Here is a 20,319-nt window from a genome sequence, read left to right on the forward strand (position 1 = left end):
ATATATATATATATATATATATATATATATATATATATATATACATTGATAAGATAAGAAGTATCACTACCAGGAAAAACAAGGGAAGCACGGGTAGAGAATGAAGACGACGTTGCCTTCACTGCAATCCCTCTGAGTGGGTACGAGCCATGGCGGTGGAGATCATCATCATTATAATGTGATCGCGGACTCAGGGCCCATTAAAAACCCTCATTAAGTTACCTTGCCTTGTGTAACAATTTGGTGGAGGTGGTGGGTAGGATGAACCCAAAGACGGGAGCTTCACTACCAGGACTTCGTCGCAGCCGCCGCCTCGCCGGACTTTCACCTTCGCCGATCGTAATGGCCTAAGAGCAGCCATCCAACGCTTCGAGGACAACTCCGATGGGTTCCGTGCCGTACTACAGAGTGCCACCAATTTTCGGTGGGACATCAGGAGAAGACGTCGACGTGTGGCTCAAGAACTACAAGCGGGTGAGCAGAAACAATAACTGGGACTCAAACGAACAGCTGAATCATGTTGTATTCTCGTTAACTGATGCCGTCCTCATGTGGTAGGAGAACCACGAGGACATGTTCACGATTTGGGAACGTTTTGTTGAAGAAGTGCAGAAGTGCTTCGGTGATTCAGACGCAAAGAAGAAAGGCGCGGAGCAGGCATTGTCTCAGAGGGCACAGCTTCCGGGAGAAACATGTACGACATACATTGAAAAAATATTGAAGCTGTGCAAGATCATGAATGGGAGGATGTCTGAAGAAGACAAGGTTGGACACGTTCTCAAGGGTATAGCCGAAGACGTGTACAATTTCTTAATTGGGAAAGAGTGCTTGAACTCCGTGTCCGACGTGATGAAGCACTGTCGTACCTTTGAATCTCTCACGATGCGACAAATTTCTCCGAAATTTGGCCACCTGCCCAACGTCCCCACTGTGGCTAGTGTTGAAACAGTGCCGCCTAACGACCTTTCTTTGACCATACGGCAGATGGTCAGAGAAGAGCTGCTTCGATATCAGCAGACCTATTATCGCCCCAGCAATTTTCAGGATGTGTACGTAAACGAACCAGAACGGGTGCGGACTCCTGTTTCTCTTCCACCATGGCAACCATCGATCAACGCAGCAGACGCTTATGAATATCAAGGCACACGGCAGGCTGGATTCCCCCGTCAACCAACTCCCAACTACGAACAAAGTTTTCGCCCGCCTGTTTACCCAACATCGCCTGCCCACAGTGCCCCTGAAGGGCGTCACCACTATCCCATGCCTTCCGAGAGGAGTCGTTACTCTGAGCAGCCACGTGCCCCTCGACAAATTCCGGTATGCTACAACTGTGGCGTCCCGGCTCATATTGCACGTTTTCGTGACCGCCTATATCAGCGACAGTCTTGGCACATGTCTCACCCCCCTTTCGACCATCCGCTCTCCACGTCACGGAAACCATGCGCGCCTTCCGGGTCATGCTACACCTCGCCGGCCCCTGATCGAAGTTTGACGCCACCACCAGCTCCCCGTGCTCCATGATCGCCGTCGCCACACCGACGCGCACGTACACCGCCGCCGGAAAACTAGTCGGTGCGGCCAGTGGGGGTGAGGCCGCAAGATCACAGGTGCTATCTACAGATATACCCCCGTCAGCGTTTATGTTGAAGAACAAAGTCCATGTAGTTGTCGATGGAGTGGCTACTATGGCACTTGTGGATACAGGCGCGACAGTCTCGGTGATGAGTGTAAATTTTAAGAACCTGCTAGGACCAAAAGTGATGTTTTGCCTGAACCGTGGGGAAACATTTCGTGGTGTAAGTGGTGACGTGTTGTGTCGGTGGGATATTGTACTGCGGACGTCTCGCTGTGTGGCAAGGTGTTTTGCACAGAGTTTGCGGTTATTCCGCGGTCTGCACATGACGTTATCTTGGGTATTGAGTTCTTGTGTGAGTGTGGGGCAACTGTAGACTGCAGAAGTGGGCATCTTTCTATACACGGTACTTTCCCAACGGCCCTCTTGGAAAATTCCTGTCCGGAGGAATGCATATTTTTCGTCTCCGTGGATACAGTCGTTCCTGCATTTTCTGCTGTGTGTGTTCCCGTGACATGTTCCAGTAACAACTGTAGCATGTTTGACGCCACGCTCGAACCGATTTCCTTGGCATGCCTAAAGAAGAACATTCTCATTCCCCATTGTATAGTGTCAGTCGTTGATGGACGGGCAGGTGTGTGGACAATGAACAGTTCCATGGCCTGCAATTCTGCCAGGCGGCATGAAACTTGCAGTATTTATACCCGAGTCATGTACGACGCTAGTGGCGCTTGTTGATGCTACAAACCAAAATGAACATCAAGGCTTAGAAGGTTCAGAAGATGCCCAATTGCTACAAACGGTCAGCAAGTCACTTGACCAAAGCGAACGTCATACACTGCTCGACGTTCTATCTAAGCACTCGAAAGTGTCCGATTTTTCTATATACAGCCAAATTAAGGCCCTTAATCCCAGCGTCCCGGATACGTCATCAGATCCACACCGAGTCGGCGCATCCCATTAGGCGGAAACCTTACCGAGTGTCACCATCAGAGCGCAAGATCATCAACGAGCAAGTCCAAGAAATGCTGGAAAAGGGAATAATACAGGAATCGGCAAGTCCGTGGGCTGCTCCCGTCATTATAGTGAGGAAGAAGGATGGTAAGTGGAGATTTTGCGTTGACTACCGCCAACTGAATTCTGTTACAAAAAAAGACGTCTATCCACTGCCGCGCATCGATGACGCTCTAGACTGCCTGCATTCCGTGTCCTACTTTTCATCTGTCGACCTGAGATCAGGTTACTGGCAAATTGCGATGCACGCAGCTGACAAAAAAAAAAAAGACGGCGTTTGTTACGACCAGCGGACTTTACGAGTTCAACGTTATGCCATTCGGATTATGTAATGATCCTGCGACATTCGAAAAATTTATGGACTCTATATTGCGTAGTTTAAAGTGGATATATGCATGCGTTACCTTGATGATGTCGTAATTTTTGGACGTACGTTTAAGGAGCACAACACTCGCCTAGACCTCGTGTTCAGCTGCATTGAAAAAGCTGGCCTTGTATTGAATTCGAAAAAGTGCCACTTTGGCGAGCGACAGACATTAGTGTTAGGACATCTCGTCGACAAAGATGGCATTAGACCTGACCCACAAAAAACAGTGGCCGTTGAATTGTTCGAGCGTCCTAAATCGGTGAAACAACTGCGTAGCTTCATCGGGCTCTGCTCGTATTTCCGCCGGTTCTTGCCCAAGTTTGCGGATGTCGTTCACCCCCTGACGAGCCTTCCACGTAAGAACAGCCTGTTTCAGTTGAACTCCGAGTGTGATGCCGCTTTTCACAAGCTGAAGTGTTTGTTAATTTCTTCGCAGTCAATACTTCGGCACTTCAATCCTTCATCGCCCACGGAAAGTCACACAGACGCAAGTGGCATTGGTATCGGTGCCGTTCTCGTTCAGCGTTCTGGCAAGAAGGAACACGTTGTGGCGTACGCAAGTCGTTCTTTAAGCGAACCTGAACGCAACTACTCAGTGACCGAACAGGAATGCCTCGCGGTAGTCTTTGCCATGCAACGGTTTCGCTCATACATCTATGGTCGCCTGTTCACTATCGTCACAGATCACCATTCCCTGTGTTGGCTGGTCAACCTTCGTGATCCATCCGGCCGCCTCGCACGATGGGCCATTCGTTTGCAAGAACATGTCTTCACCATTTCGTACAAGACTGGCCGTCTACACGCTGATGCGGATTGCCTCTCCAGAATGCCGCTACCATCGACATGTAACAATATCATGTAACGAGGGCAGTGGGCATATGGAGCTCGAATATAGAAAAGGAAGAAGACTTGCTGTGATCGCAGGCCTGCGTTCAGTTAGCCCTTGCGCTCAATAAAGCTTTCATTCGCCGAGTCAACTCCTGCTGGTTAACACCCCGTTTCAAGTGGTGGAAGTGCTGGGATACATCTGGTCCTCACCCTGGAACTTCGTAGCCGCACACTCCAACCACCTTCTGCGATGACTGATCAGGGACCGTCTCAGGCCGACACTCCAGGTCTCGCACCCATACCTGTCTTCTGCGCTGGCGCTCTCCGGCAGCGCGACCCCCCCATATTTAGTGGCACAGAGGACCAAGATGTGGACAACTGGATTGCCGAGTATGAACTGGTGAGCGCGTACAATAAGTGGAACGCAGCCGATAAGCTCACAAATGTGAACTTTTACCTGACCGACGTGGCGAAACTATGGTACAGGAATCATCAAAGTGATTTCAGTACCTGGTCGGAATTGGCAAAAACCCTCTCGGAAGTCTTTGGACGTCCTGCTGTCCGCCGCCTTCGTGCTGAACAGCGCTTGCGTGGCAGAGTACAGAGAACAGATGAGACTTTCACGAGCTACATCAAAGATGTGCTCTTCCTCTGCCAGCTCGTCAACCCGACTCTGGTTGAGGCAGGCAAGATAAAAAACATAATGAAAGGAATCAACGACGGTGCATTCCAAATGCTTGCTGCGAAGTGTCCCCAGACGGTCGCCGAGGTGATTCAGCTCTGCCAAAGTTATGATGAGCTGCATAGGCAACGTGCTTCCACACGTTACGCTGCTCAAGACACCGCGAACCTCTCATCCCTCGACTATCGCCATGACACTGCCGACCACTCTGCTTTATTGCCACTCATAAAGCAATTCATACGCGAGGAGGTCGCCCGGCAGCTATCTATAATCACCAGAACTACCGAGCCGATGGCACCCTTATCACGTTCGCCTCGCCAGGTCATTGAATCGCAAGTTACCGAAGCATTTCCGCCAGCTCAGGCTCCACCATCTGTTACCGCACCACTAACTTATGCAGCCGCTGTTGCTCGGCCACGCGCTCCATCGTCTCCGGCTATCTACGAAGCAACTCGCCACGTTTATTCGTCGACGCCACCTGCCCGCCCGTTGACTGTCCCGTCTCCGGCTGTATACGAAACAACTCGGAACGTTTATATGAAGCACGACCGTTTCCGGTACCTTATTCAGCGACAAGTGCCCCTACCGTCAGCCAATGGCGCACTCCGGATAATCGGCCAATATGTTTTAGGGGCGAAGCTCCTTAGGGCGTGGGCTGTGCGTCCCCTGTAGCCTGTATGTAGCCACCTCTAGTTTAGTTCTTGCAGTGTTCACTAGATGGCGGTACCGTCCCCTGTATGTAGTCAACTCCTGCTGTCCTGGTTCCTGGGCTGACGTTCGGCAATGCGGTCTTGTGCATGAGATCAGAAGTTCGAGCAAGATTAGAAATTAAGCAACGTGGAATAGGTAGGCTTGCTTTAGAAGCTCATGGGAATACACCCAATCAGGGAGTACAAGGTGATATGGGATGGACATCATTCGAGGGCAGGGAAGCTAGCAGCAAGATAAAATTTGAGAAGCGATTGAGAGAAATGGGGGAAGAGCGTTGGGCTAGGAAGGTTTTCAGCTACTTGTACATGAAGAATGTCGATACAAAATGGAGGAAGCGAACCAGGAAGTTGACTGGTAAATACTTAGAAAACAGCAGGTGGCCAAACCAAAAAGAACTATCGGTTAAGAAGAAAGTGAAGGAAACGGAGACTGACATGTGGAGAATGGGCATGATTAAGAAGTCCGCACTAGAGATCTATCGAACTTTTAAGCAGGAAATTGCCAAGGAAAGGATCTATGATAATACTCGGGGTAGTTCTCTACTGTTTGAGGCCAGGACGGGAGTACTGCGAACCAAGACATATCGGGCCAAATACGAAGGGGTAGACACAGTATGCAGTGCGTGTGGAGAGGAAGAAGAAACTGCCGAACACTTGATAATGTTCTGTAAAGGGCTTAACCCTATAGTTCAGGATGATGGCGCAGAGTTTTTCAAAGCACTGGGGGTTAGGGACCGGGAGGGCAAAATAAACTTTAAGCGGGTAGACTTAACTAGAATGAGGTTATCTGATTGGTGGCTAAAGTCAAGGCACGAGTGAAAATTAAACTCTTCACTGCAAAGTACGAATCCTCAAACTCACTTTTTAAGGCAAAAAAATATATAGTTTTTGGTTCATTAGGTATTACGGCTTGGTGGCGCTAGCCACCGCCCGATCTAAAGGGTACAGCCATATCCATCCATCCATCCATCCATGTAGCCACCTCTAGTTTAGTTCTTGCAGTGTTCACTAGATGGCGGTACCGTCTCCTGTATGTAGCCACCTCTCGTTTAGTTCTTGTAGTGTTTGCTAGATGGTGGTACTTGTAGCTGATGATGAAAAGATGCAAGATGTTATAAACTAGAAAGCGGTACTTGTAGTTGATGAAAGACGCGAGATCTTATAAAATAGGAATGATGTCACATATGGCGCGTGTCATTGGTTGAAGGCAATCGTTCGATTTAGAGCGGCGACGTACGCTAGGGGGAGCGATGTAATAAAATCGAGTGGGCAAAATGTACAGAGGATTCATGGTTTACCAGGTTTACCTCCGGAGCTTCGCCCACTCATCATCATTCACTTCGTGGATATGGCGGAATTTTTTTCATGTGGCATCCCAGGCCACATAGCTCGTCACTGCCGCCGTCGCAGCTTCCCTTCTCATGATATTGCAGGGGCCTCACACTACATGCCCACTCAGCCGCGATATCCCGTTCCTGCCGATCCACCTCTAACGTACGTACCGGTCGCCGACAATCCGGCTCAAGCCGTTCGCCTTCTCCTCGTCGCAGATCTATTTCTCCAATGTTACGTCGCAACAGCCCACCGCAAGGGGAAAACTGACGGGCGCAGTTCCGGAGGCAAGAACTGCGTTGGCAGCGAAAATTTCAAGACCTAACTGCTGTCCCCCGAACGAAATCGAACTCTATATTGATGGAATTAAGGTGCACGGACTTGTTGACACTGGAGCTGCCGTATCTGTAATTAGCGAGAAACTGTGCCGAAACTTGAAGAAAGTGACCACGCAACTTACCGACCTATCTTTGCAGACAGCTACGTCCCATCATATTCAGCCTTCAGCTTTGTGCACTACACGAGTCGTCATTCAAGATGCGATGTACGTCGTCTCATTTGTAGTTTTATTCCGTTCTTCGCATGACGTTATCCTTGGATGGGACTTTCTTTCGTCAAATCCTGCTTTGGTCGACTGTGCTCGTTCCGAACTCGCACTATCTGTTCCGTGCTTGACCCCGACGATGGCGCTTCGTGGAGAGTGTTTGCTGCTTCTGACGTTGACATTACGCATTTCTCAGCTGTTGTTGTCTCGGTGTCGTGTGCCTCTCCCCCGAAATCGCCTGTGTTGTTTATGCCATCGGTCCCATCTGCGTGCCGTCGAAATATCATGCTTCCGTTTGCCGTCGTCATTTTTCGCAACGGTCACGCTGCCATTTATGTGTGCAATCCCTCGGACAGCCCGTCATCCCTACTACGTGGAGAATGCCTGGGAAGCTACGAACCTTACGAGTGCATTCTTCCGGCTACTATACCCGATTCTACGGTTTCGCTCCCAATTTGTGCTGTCACTCCTACCAATACGCCTAATGATGTTCTCGACGTATTCGCGGATGCCATCGACTCTGAGCTCGCACCAACTCAGCGCGAAGAGATTATAAATCTTCTACCCCGCTTTCGCTCTTCATTCGATCGGGACCAGTCAGGCTTAGGCTGAACCTCTGCGGTCGTTCACCGTATTGACACCGGTCAACAAGCCCCGCTAAGACAGCGTCCGTACCGTGTGTCATCTGCTGAACGCCGTGTCATCAACGAACAAGTGGACGACATGTTAAAACGTGGCATCATCGAGCCCTCCAACAGTCCCTGGGCTTCACCGGTTGTTCTCGTCAAGAAAAAAGACGGATCCATCCGGTTCTGCGTTGACTACCGCCGACTCAACAAGATAACGCGAAAAGACGTATACCCTCTGCCGCGCATCGATGATGCTCTGGACTGCCTACAAGGTGCAGAGTTCTTTTCTTCGTTAGATTTACGCTCCGGCTACTGGCAGGTGCCCATGGCAGAGGGTGACTGCCCGAAGACAGCCTTTGTAACACCGGATGGACTATATGAATTCACCGTTATGGCCTTTGGCCTCTGCAATGCGCCTGCCACTTTCGAAAGGATGATGGATACCATCTTGCGAGGTCTGAAATGAAAAACGTGCCTCTGTTATTTGGACGACATTGTAGTATTTTCAAGCGACTTTGCGACCCACCTCAGCCGCCTCGAGCAAGTTCTTACGTGCCTTTCCACGGCAAGACTTCAACTTAACTTGAAGAAATGCCACTTCGGCGCGCGCAAGCTTGTAATTCTACTTCGAGTAGCAACCGCTGGGTCATTGTCGCTATCGACCACCTAACGCGGTACGCTGAAACAGCTGCGTTACCTTCTGCTACCGCAAAAGACGTTGCATGTTTTATACTGCGAAACCTGGTTTTAAGGTATGGAGCACCTCGAGAATTACGGCCGCGTTTTTCTCTCCGATGCCATCAAAGCGTTGTTGAGCGAGTGTCGCATCATACACCGCACTACCACAGCCTATCATCCGAAAACTAATGGGATGGACAGAGCGTTTTAATCGTACACTTGGGGATATGCTGGCCAAGTACTCTTCATCCGACCAGTCAAATTGGGATAGCATACTGCCTTTTGTGACATATGCTTACAACACTGCAACGCAAAGCACCACTGGATTTTCACCTTTCTTTCTTCTTTATGGACGCGAGCCATCATCAACAATGGATACTATTCTTCTTTATCGACCGGACCCTTCAGAGATGACTACCGTTTCTCGAGCAGCAGCACACGCTGAAGAATGTCGGAAGCTTGCTCGTGCGTTCACGTCACATGACCAGACGCGCCAAAAACATCGCCACGACGCGTCAACCACGCCTATGAGCTTTGCTTCGAACTCACTGGTGTGGTTATGGATTCCTTCTACTCCTCCAGGACTCTCCCACAAGCTTTCGTCCAGGTACCATGGCCCTTATCGAGTTGTACGCCAAACATCCTCTGTCAACTACCTGGTTGAGCCGCTGGATGCATCTCCGGACAAGTGCCGTCGGGGACAAGAAATCGTACACATCTCTCGGCTCAAGCCATACCATGACCCTTCTGTGTACACCGGTCCATAGGTTGCCAGAATGGCTCCCTCATCACCCGGGGGTGATTGGAACGAGGGCAGTGGGCATGGAGTTCGAATATAGAAAAGGAAGAAGACTTGCTGTGATCGCAGGCCTGCGTTCAGTTAGCCCTTGCGCTCAATAAAGCTTTTGTTCGCCGAATCAACTCCTGCTGGTTCAACACCCCGTTTGAGCAAGAACATGTCTTCACCATTTCATACAAGACTGGCCGTCTACACGCTGATGCGGATTGCCTCTCCAGAATGCCGCTACCATAGACAGATTGTGAAGGTGACAACTTTGGCCACCTTATCGCTTCTCTGTCGTCTGGCTTTCCTGATGCCGTGACTTTCGCCGCTGAGCAGCGTAATGACCCAAGCTTGAAAGCTCTCTTCCCTGGAGCGAGAAATTCATTAAGCGAAGGCCAATTCCGCGTCCGAAATGGTCTTCGACCGGCGCCCGCTTTCTGCTAGTTGTTCTTGCATCCCTCCAAACGTCTGTTCTGCGTCTCACGCATGACGACCCCACCTCTGGCCGTCTAGGCACCGCACGAACACTTAGTCGCACGAAAGAGCGGTTCTATTGGCCGAAAATGAGCAAGACAATTCAGAACTACGTGGCCAGCTGTACGCAGTGCCAGAGCCACAAGCGGCCCTCCTCGGGTCCTGTTGGCCACCTGCAACCTATAAAGCCTCCCGGTTCCCCTTTTGAAAAGGTCGCATTGATCTGATGGGACCAATTCCACGCTCCTCAAAAGGTAACCGGTGGATAATTGTATGCGCCGACTACCAGACGCGGTACTGCGAGACGGCTGCCTTATGCTCCGCCACGGCAGTCCAGGTTTCGGAGTTCTTGTTGCATTCAGTCATCCTCCGACACGGACCTTCTCGCGTGATAATAAGTGACCGTGGACGACAATTTACCGCTGATATTGTCGAATCATTACTTCGTTTGTGTGCCTCCAAGTTCCGACATTCAACTGCGTATCATCCGCAAACTAACGGCTTCACCGAGCGCACAAACCGAACGTTGATCAACATGTTGTCAATGTACGTCGCCTCCGACCACAAAAACTGGGATGAAGTTTTACCATTCGTCACGTACGCCTTCAACACGTCGAAACACGAAACGACAGGCTACAGCCCTTTCTATCTGCTCTACGCTCACTCACCTCGACATACGCTGGACACTATCTTTCCTTTTGTCATCCATGACGATTTAACAATTGCGGAAACTTTGTGTCGTGCGGAAGAGACACGTCGACTTGCCTGCTTACGTACACTGGCAGTGCAAGAGTCCTCCAAAACTCGCTACGACAGTCAACACAGGCATGTAACCTATGCCCCCGGTGATTTAGTGTGGGTGTGGACACCAATACGCAGACGTCGCTTGAGCCAAAAGCTACTGGCACACTACGCCGGTCCTTTCATGATACTCCATCGTCTCAGCGAGGTCAACTATGAAATTGAACGTGTCACCACTAGTGGCCGACGTTCATGCAAGACAGAGGTGACGCATGTTGCCCGTCTGAAGCCGTTTACACGAAGGATGCAAGAATCACTCGCCCAGAGGGTTTCGTCTAAGACAGGAGGAATGATACGAAGTATCACTACCAGGAAAAACAAGGGAAGCGCGGGTAGAGAATGAAGCCGACGTTACCTTCACTGCAATCCCTCTGTGTGGGTACGAGCCATGGCGGTGGAGATCATCATCATTATACTGTGATCGCGGACTCAGGGCCCAGTAAAAACCCCCATTAAGTTACCTTGCCTTGTGTAACTATAAATATAAATTAATATATATATATATATATATATATATATATATATATATATATGACGCTATGATGACTGGGTGACGTGGCCTGGCTCATACGCCATGTTTATTCTGCTCTCTTCTTCCTCATCTACTTCTCCTAACCATCTCTGCCTTCTTACGTCACAGGATTCCCCCTCCCCCCGAAAGATGGCACCGGTTACAAACTACAACAAATTGAAGAAGAGAATAAACAAAACAATGGTCAAGTTTACAGTTTCGCGTCCCGACGGATTTTCACAATCTCACTGAATCTTCAAGGCTGAGGGAGCAGTCCGGTGATTTTTATGACGACTCTGGTGGACGAGCTTGACTGTTGCGTCCTGGATGGCATAACCACACCCTGGAAATCTGAACTGGCGATGACATCGGTTGAGTTTTTGTGAGGAACGAACAAGGTTGGGAATGCCTGTAGCATTTGAAGTTCGGATGTCGTCGGGGTTGTATTTTTCGTCCTGAATGGTGCCATCCCAGTGCTTCTTGCTTTCGTGCTTTTTGACAGACTGTGACGAAGTGCCTGAGTGCTTGCGGTGTGCAAGCGGTGCTTCCGCGTCTTTCTCGACGTTTTCTGTCGTGGTGCAGTCGGTGTAATAGCTGAGGCAGGGAGTGTCTCTGGTGACTTTTCTTTGTGCGAAAGTGTCTGACATCTTGAATTGGTCTTTGGTTTCGAGATCTTATTTTCCGATGTTCTTCAATTGGTGAGTGCACTTCCGTTGAACTTACCGTTCTTCGATGCCCTCGTTGCAGTCTCTTTCGTTGTCTCCTGAGTTTGTGTACTTGGCTTTGCTTGCTTTGCTGGTGCTGCTCAGGAGATGGCTGTAGTGGCGCCTCTTCCGGAATGGGGCATTCATTTCCTTCGGTGTTTGACGTGTCCTGTCGACAGCTGATCCTTGGTGAATTGGTGTCTTGCTTGTCGGGCATAGTTGGTAAAGCATCATCATTGCTAGCAGGCTCTTCAGAGGCTTCGGTGACGTGGTTCATTACGCACGCTTCCGAAAGACAACTGTGTACAACGTTTGATTTGTCATGTACTTCTGAATTTGTTCGATTCATGAATTGGTGAGCTCTGCATGTGGGCACCACAGGTGACATGGCATTACTAGGTTTGAACTGCTGATTTTGGTAATTCTGTGGTGCCGTAGAAATGACACGAAGCTCTTCAGGGGCTTCTTTTTCGCTGTTCACTGCGAGTGGTCCTTGCGCCTGGTAGCGTGCGACGTTCGATGCATCTGGGCGTTCTGTTTTGTTTGGACTGTCGAGGGTGTGTGCACCGGACGGTGATGCATGAGCCCGTGCGAAAGAAGCATGGCTCGACTGGGTATTTTCTCGGTGTGTGAACTCGTCTATCGTGAACATGGTTTCCTTATAAGGCAAACGGTGAGCGTCAAGAGCGCTTGAAGAGCCGTGTGATGGAAAACCACGTGGTGGACCGCGTTTGCGAGACGAAGAATTAAGAGCATCAGGTCGGTGGGCAACGTCTCGCGTCATAGGCTGGAGTGAGGACTTGCGAAATGCCGGCTTTCGTGCAGAAGGGAGGCGTGCTCGATGGTTAGGTTTTTCCCAAAACACGCATGGTCTTCTGAAAGTAAACTCATGTGCTACTTCGTCTTCAGGCACTTGTCGATTCGCGCTGGACTTTCGGATGCTTGAGGACTGCTTAGAAAATTGACGATAGTGTGCAGTTGTCTCTAGATGGTTGGCAATGAGTAAGTCTTGGTCATAATCATTAAAACGGCTAATCATCTCCTCTTTGATTTTTTGCCATGATTCGTCGTTTTCGAATATGTGTGTCAGGTAAAACTTGAATGCCTCACCGGAGATGTAGTCGGTAAAGTTGATGATCATCTCCCGTTCCGACCATGATGCAGCGGTAGCGTGGAGCTCGAACAGGTTGAACCAGTCCTGCACGGGTCCGTCGTCCGCTGCTCCTGTCGACTCGTGTGACGCTACGATGAATGGGTGACGTGGCCTGGCTCATACGCCATGTTTATTCTGTTCTGCACTTCTTCCTCCTCTTTGATTTTTCGCCATGACTCATCGTTGTCGAATATGTGGGTGAGGTAAAATTTAAATGCCTCACCGGTGACGTAGTCGCTGAAGTTCGTAACCATTTCCCGTTCCGACCAAGATGCAGCGGTAGCGTGGAACTCGAACAGGTCGAACCAGTCCTGTACAGGTCCATCGTCCGCCGCTCCGGTGTACTTACGGATGGGAAGGTCGGTCGATGCTGCTGTCATGATGCTTGGTGGTCCGCGTTCTTCTGTGGTCCGTATTCGGTCACTGCGTCTCGCTGAGGTCTTCAATGATGATGGCCGGGCGATGAAGTGGTTGCGAGGTCTTCATCCTGTCGACTTGTGTGACGCTATGATGACTGGGTGACGTGGCCTGGCTCATACGCCATGTTTATTCTGCTCTCTTCTTCCTCATCTACTTCTCCTAACCATCTCTGCCTTCTTACGTCACATATATATATATATATATATATATATATATATATATATATATATATATATATATATATATATATATATATATATATATATATATATATATATATATATATATATATATATAGGAAAAGTAAAACTTAGCAGTTGTCTTATTATTATTACCAACGGTTCCGACCGGTGGACTGGTCTTCGTCAGGGTTATGTTAAAGAGTAGCTATATCCAATTGGTTCATAGTTGCGCATATTCTCGGTTTACTAAACATTTAGGTGACTTTCTAAATTGTCCTTGATATTTCAGTGACACTAGCTCTCTTAACCATAATTAAAATATTTTGGATAATGGGAATGTTTCCACTTTTTTGGGGAGCTTGTTTTTGGATGGGTATAAGCTCATTTGCTTGGTTGCATCTGGTAGCACTGGTGCCATAACCGCATAGTACGACCTGTATTACACTAAATGCAGTATATAGTATGCCACAGAGCTGTTGTCTGTTCTGTCGGATGAACTATTCTTTCTCGGTAAGGAGGAATTCCTTTCGGCACTGGTCCTGCCCTATTGTGTTCGTCTATGCGAGAAGCGTGAAACTTGTCTTTCGGCCTGCCTGGTATTGGCGTAGGCTGAAGTCTGTTCTGTACCGTCAGAAATGGCACGTAAATACGCAAAATGTGCACATGCACGCTTAATTTGGGCTTTCGTTTACCATGTAGTGCACATATATGCACAGATATTTCCGTAACGAATTTTCGTGCGCCTGTGCATGTTCTCTTGAAATGGTCTATTGTTATTGATACACACTGTGTGTGAGAACGAATTTTTTTTTTTGAACACGACAGCCTGGGTATGCTCCCTCCTGCAAAAGGATGCGCAGTCCCAAAATTGAATAAAAACCTCGATTCTACGCACGCCCACTAATCTCACCTTGTAAATGAGTTCCAGCAGATTTTTGGATGTGGTGTAATCGCGCTGGGTGTGTGGAATCGTCCAACCGTGGAGGGTTCCGTAGCCGACCAGTCTGCCAGGCCACAGCGAATGCTGAAGCTGCATGGTACCTTGGTCGAAATTTGCCGATTGGATGGCCCTTATCTTGGCAACCATATTCACCCCGCTCATGTCGACGGTAAAGAGGAACCTATGGCCCGACGTGTTTCTTTGAAGCAGGAAGGAGTAGGACCATTCTATGAGGGTGGACAACAAGTGAATTTTGTGAGCTCCTATCAAGGGATGCATATTATAGTTCCACAAGGGACACTAAATAGGAACAATAACTTGATTTAGGTTTACAAACTCCACTCTGATAACTCTCGTGCCATGCATTTCACTATTCACAAGTTTATTGTTAGCGGAGAAAATCCAAGGTCAAGTTTCATTTTTAAATTTCGCGCCAAGCTGTCCGTGTGAAAAGTCAGAAATTTCAAAACGTATCTTCGGTATTTTCCTGGCATTGGATCGAAGAAATCCTGAAAGATCCTGAAACTTCTTATGGTAAGTCTATGGCACCCACGGACGACAATGTGCTTCATCTTTATCGATTAGACGCTGGGTAGAACCCCGTAAACGCCTTCAATGTCTATGACGTCGTTGTTTGGTGTGGGAATTTCAAGGTGGTGTCTCTACCCGCATTTTTTGCATGTTTTCACCCTTGCCAAGTGTCGTATCATGAAAAAAGTGGTGTTGTCGAGATTGTCAAATTGTATTTTACTATATATATAAAATACGCGAAAAACGGTTTTGCTTTTTAGTGTCCTTTCAAAGCGTTCATGATATGGTCACCCAGCAATTTGAGGTTTTCAGTGATAACTCGAAGTGGAGAGCATATTATGCCTACACTGATATGAAAAGTGGACCGCAAATGAATATTTAAACGCTAAACCGGCCCTAGAAGTCACCAATCGCCAATCGCGCCCACCGTCGGTGACCACCATTTCCCCATGATGCCCGTGAAACAAATGCAGCATATAGTGGTGCCATCATCTGATGTATACCACTGTATCAGCCGCTGCAAATCATTCATGGCCAGAGCCTAACTGAACAAAGCTAGGATATCTGAATTTTACGAGCAGCTGACCACGGGCAATATCGTTTGCAGGAATGCAGACGCTGGTACACTAATCTGTTTGTTACGTCACACATCGCCACTGTTGACCCACTCTCAGGCCGCTACCGTGTTTGATAGAACATTCGATTGTAAATTAGGTGCTCAACAGAACGCGTTAAAATTTCTCCAGCTTATCTGTGAATGCTTAAGAATTAACCCACACAACACAGATTATGATCGAGAATTGGGTGTCATGACCCTTTTAATGGAATACGTAACAGCTGAGGTTATGGAGAGTCATGGCAGCAGCAAGTTCAAACTATAGTGCAAGTAAGAAGAAAGTCAGAAACAGTTACTACAGCGAACGTCGGGGATGGCGAAGCTTGGCGTTTTCGCGCCCATCGATCGATGCTTCTTTCTTTCTTCTTTAAAGACGATAGTTTTTTTTTGGAATACTTGTGCGCAAAAAACTTTATACACTAAGAACTTCAAATTGACGTCAGTATTCGCGGCGAGATCGAGATGTAGGTGGCAGCACAGTCTCCGCGAAAGTGAGGAAAGGCGGTCGGCGGCGCGTGTACAAATACAGGCCATGGTGCATCGTTGAGTGTGGTCTCATTTGATAATCCGCGAATAAAATGCCTTGACTGCAGTTTACTGCCAATATCTACACTACTCTCTACTGAATCGGTGCACGAAGCATATGCAGCATCACTATTACGATCGACTAAAGTAAATTTTGCCTTTCAAAGGGATGCTCGCCCTGGATGACTGTCTGCGCGCTTTTGCACTAAATCAAAGTTTTGCTCTGCTTTTTTCGTGCGTGTTTAGCTTGTGTTCCTCCTGCTACACGCTGCTGTAGCGTGACGGAACTACTTATTTACTTTCTTCTTATCTGCGTACAACAACAACAACAACAACAACAACAACAACAACAACAACAACAACAACAACAACAACAACAACAACAACAACAACAACAACAACAACAACAACAACAACAACAACAAAAACAACAACAAAAACAACAACAATAACGATAAAATATCGCAGAAAGCCCGCATGTCTCAGCGATGAGTTCAGTACCACCGTTCACACCTATCCGAATATGTATCTTTTTTTTTCTCATTCTGTTCCCCATAACATGCGAGACGGTCAATAAGCCTAGTCAGGAAAGCTTAGTGACGGACAGCGCTTCACGCTACATTGCGTTGTACATGTTCTTGCATCCGATAAGTATAAAAACCTCGTAAGCGCTCAGCAAAAAGATTTAATAAATGGATTACGTGAATGACAGTGCTACAACAAAAATCTGGTTATTTTATGGGAGAAGTATGCTTTATTTTTCTGACGAAATATGACCGCTGCCTTCCATCGGTCAATAAGAATGCCACACAAATGTTATAGACTAAAAAATGTTGGGGGAGCTTTAAGCTTCGCCTTTAACAGTTGAAAGTGATAGCGAAATCCGGCCCCTAGTGCGCTCTTCAGTCGCTAAGTCCATACTTATTAATATGTTGTGTTACACACACACACACACGCACACGCGCACACACGCACACGCACACGCACACACACACACACACACACACACACACACAGTAGATAGTACCAGCACACGCGCGAGTAGTACATACAAGTTTTTGATCTAAAGCAAGTGTCACATGGCCTCCAAGATACACGCCGCGTGCACGCCATCATGGAGGCCATAAAGAGTCTCACAATGCCTCACAGATAGCAGCACATTATCTAGCGTTTGCTGTTTGCTTTGTCAACGCCTCTGGAAAGGCATGATATGTTTTCTGCTAGATGGACATAGTTGGCCATTGTTAGAGCTGTTTGAAAGTTCCTCCGTGTTTTTAGCGGCGATTGCTGCACTATTCCAGCCTTTTTTGACGTAGTTTGAGGCTTCCCAAATGAGCCTACGAATCGCCGAATGGGCTTGTTTTCGTCGTTACTTGTCAAACGAAATGCGTTAAAGGGGCCCTGAAACAGTTTTTCAAGTAACCATGGAATGAATTCACTAGAAGAGCTTATTGCCTCACGATTCAACGCCGCAAAAATTTTAAGAATCTGTCCAGTGCGAGTGGAGTTACAAAAGTTTGTCGCATGCAGCAATTGCATTATCTCATCTCTCGTCCCGACGAAAGCGCTGGAAGTTAAGCAGGGAGGAGTGGCAGGGGCAAAGACACTACCGCGTCTCGTGAACACTAGCACTTTTTTTAGTGGCAAAGCTTCTTGAAGCGGCACCAGTTTGTCCCTCGTAGTAGTGGTAGTCGTAGTGTGTAACCAGTCTTACGTTTTGACCTGCAAGGTGGTGGAGGTGGGAGATTACTTCTGTGCGTTGTTGAACAATAAAAAATTTCCAGCGTGCGCGTTCACTAAAAGCCGAATTCTCCTGTCTCTCATTCCACATTAGCAGCCATTGGCATGTACATTGAGCACTATCTGACAAGAAAGAGTTGCTGCGTTATACTCGCTGGGCGTAACCTGCTTGGTTTTAGAAAGGTTTAGCGAGCGTTGGGCAGCAGTGCCATGAATACAGTGAAGTAGTATATACCATGAACTCGAGGTGGTTAAAGGTGGGAAGTTGACACGAAGCGCAAGCCGTAAGAAAGTGTGCGTGTGCCACCTCTCGTTTAGTCCTTGGAATGTCCGCTGGATGGCAGTGCTTCATTATGGAGAATATATGGTGAAAAGATGCGAGGTGGTGGTACTTGGAGTATTGACTAGATGGACGAACGGACACACAGACATATGCATGGACGGACACACGGATGGCTGCACGGACGGATGAATGAATGGACGGACGCAGGGGCGGATGCATGAACGAATGCAGAGACGGACGCACGAATAGACGCACGCACGGACGGTCACACAGATGCACGCATGGACGGACGGAAGCAAGAACGAATGGATGGACGGATGCTTCGCCCCACTCCCCATCATTCACTTCGTGGATATGCTGCCATTTTTTTTTGTTTACAACCGAGTTGCTAAAAGGCCAGGCACTTTCGTGCTGTTGGTTGGTGTGGCACTACGGCACTGTGGTGTATCAATTATGCGAGGAGCCTTAGCTGTCTTTGTATGGCCAGGGTACCACTGCATAGAAATAATACTATAGCATAAACCGTGAAACTTCCGTACCTGAGCTGTATTTAAAACAGAAGTTGCCGATCGCAACCGTGCGCTTTGATTTAAAGAGCCCAGACGTTCAAAATTGATTCAGACGGCATGGCTTACATTTATTTCGTATAGTTTCACTGAAAATCCCATACTTTGTACATTGTTTTGAGTGGTGTAGCACTGTTATTGACCGATGAAGGGCAGCGGATATTTTTAGTATGAAAAAAAAATGCGTGCCCCATAATATAACGAGACCTTCGTTGTAGGACTGTCATTCACGTAAACCACCGATGAAAGCTTTCCACTGAACTTTTACAAGGTTTTTATACTTCAACTGATGCAAGGATATGTGCCTATACGTGGTAAACGCAATGCAGCGCCAATCGCTGTCAGCCACTAAGCTTTCCTGACTAGACTTGTCGACTTCACCGGGTTTCATGTTGATCAGAATGAGAGAAAAAAATTCATATGCGTATAAGTTCGAACGGTGGTACAGAGCTAATAGCACATATATGCGGGCTTTTACGATCTCTCTTTCTCTTTTCTATCGTATGCAGATAAAAAAGAAGTACATAAGTAGGCCAGTGACGCTACAGCAGTGCGCAGCAGGCGGAACACAGGCTAAATACGTGCAAACACAGCAAACGCGTCATTTAGGGCGAAAGAAGTCACTAAGGATGAGTTAGACTTTGAAAGGCAGGATGTGCTTTACTCGCTCGTAACGGTAACGTTGAACAGGCTCTGTGCATTGATACAGTAGAGACGAGCTTAAATGTTACCAGTAAACTGCGGTAAAGGCGTTTCACTCGCCGACAATCGGCTGAGACCGTTAGCAACGAGGCGCCGCTGCGTGTATTTGTGTATGCGCCGCCGACCGGTCATCCACACTTCCGCGAAGACGGTGATGGCACCTGTAGCTCGATCTCGCCGTGAATAGGAAGCGTTACTTCCCGATAAATCAGTGTGAATTTCCTTGTCCTTTTCTTCGGCAAAACAAAAGAGTTTTCCTTTAACTACTCTCCTTCCACCTTGCGGAATCGAGCGTAAGTTATTTGCCAAAATACGTACGGTTGTACGACCCATTCGGTGATTGTGGTACGTCCACCATTAAGTAGTCGCACACACTTGCAGGGGGAACGTGCTGCTTCATGACATCTGCTTCATCTTGTGACCCCGGCGTGTAATACTCCTGAGAGGTCACCTGGCACACGACGGGGGGTTTCTCTGGGCACAGACAAGTGAGAGAGGGTGGCGGTGGCCGTTTGTCTCGGAGCTGGAGCCGTTGGTTGTGAGGACAGTGAACTCATGCCGCCAAAGTGTAGCAATAGCACAGCGAAGCCCGCATGTATAAAATTCGAGTAAAAAAGAGGGAATTAGTTTAAATTTTACGATTACACGTACAGAATAAACAAATTAAAAAGGGCAGCTGCGCACAAATATTGCGAAGACTGAGAAAGCAGCGGAGCTGACGCGGTGACCTTTGATCTCTTACTTTCCTTTCTCCCAACTCTCACTTCTTTTTCCCATCCCCTTGCAGTAGTATATTGTATAGACCATCCCACCTAATTAAGTCATATGGTTGCCGCTATCTTGGACTGTTAAACCAATGTTTTTCTTGCTTTCGTGTATTGCGACGTCGTATGCACCAACCCGACCATTCTCATGTGTATGCGTCTATACCGTAACACTGTTCGTCTAGTTGCTAAAGATGCAAACCACAAAGGTTAACAGCCCAAAAAGGCGGCACTCAGGCCCATCCGTAAAATAGTCGATACAAGAC

At 48.0% G+C, this 20,319-nt stretch overlaps 1 protein-coding gene across 1 annotated transcript in view; it reads right to left on the reverse strand.

Annotated features, from left to right (window-relative positions):
- LOC119164994 (uncharacterized) overlaps positions 1-20,319 on the reverse strand; it is a 59,567-nt gene that overhangs the window by 35,391 nt on the left and 3,857 nt on the right. The window contains exons 3-4 of the mRNA XM_075872794.1: positions 19,608-19,763; positions 14,297-14,553 (exon numbers count right to left, since the gene is read on the reverse strand). Of these exons, the coding sequence (XP_075728909.1) occupies positions 14,297-14,553; positions 19,608-19,689 (339 nt within the window). The 5' untranslated portion in view covers positions 19,690-19,763. The remainder of the gene's footprint in view (positions 1-14,296; positions 14,554-19,607; positions 19,764-20,319) is intronic.

This window comes from Rhipicephalus microplus, chromosome 9 (assembly GCF_043290135.1).
Source record: "Rhipicephalus microplus isolate Deutch F79 chromosome 9, USDA_Rmic, whole genome shotgun sequence".
In the NCBI taxonomy this organism is placed as follows: domain Eukaryota; kingdom Metazoa; phylum Arthropoda; class Arachnida; order Ixodida; family Ixodidae; genus Rhipicephalus; species Rhipicephalus microplus.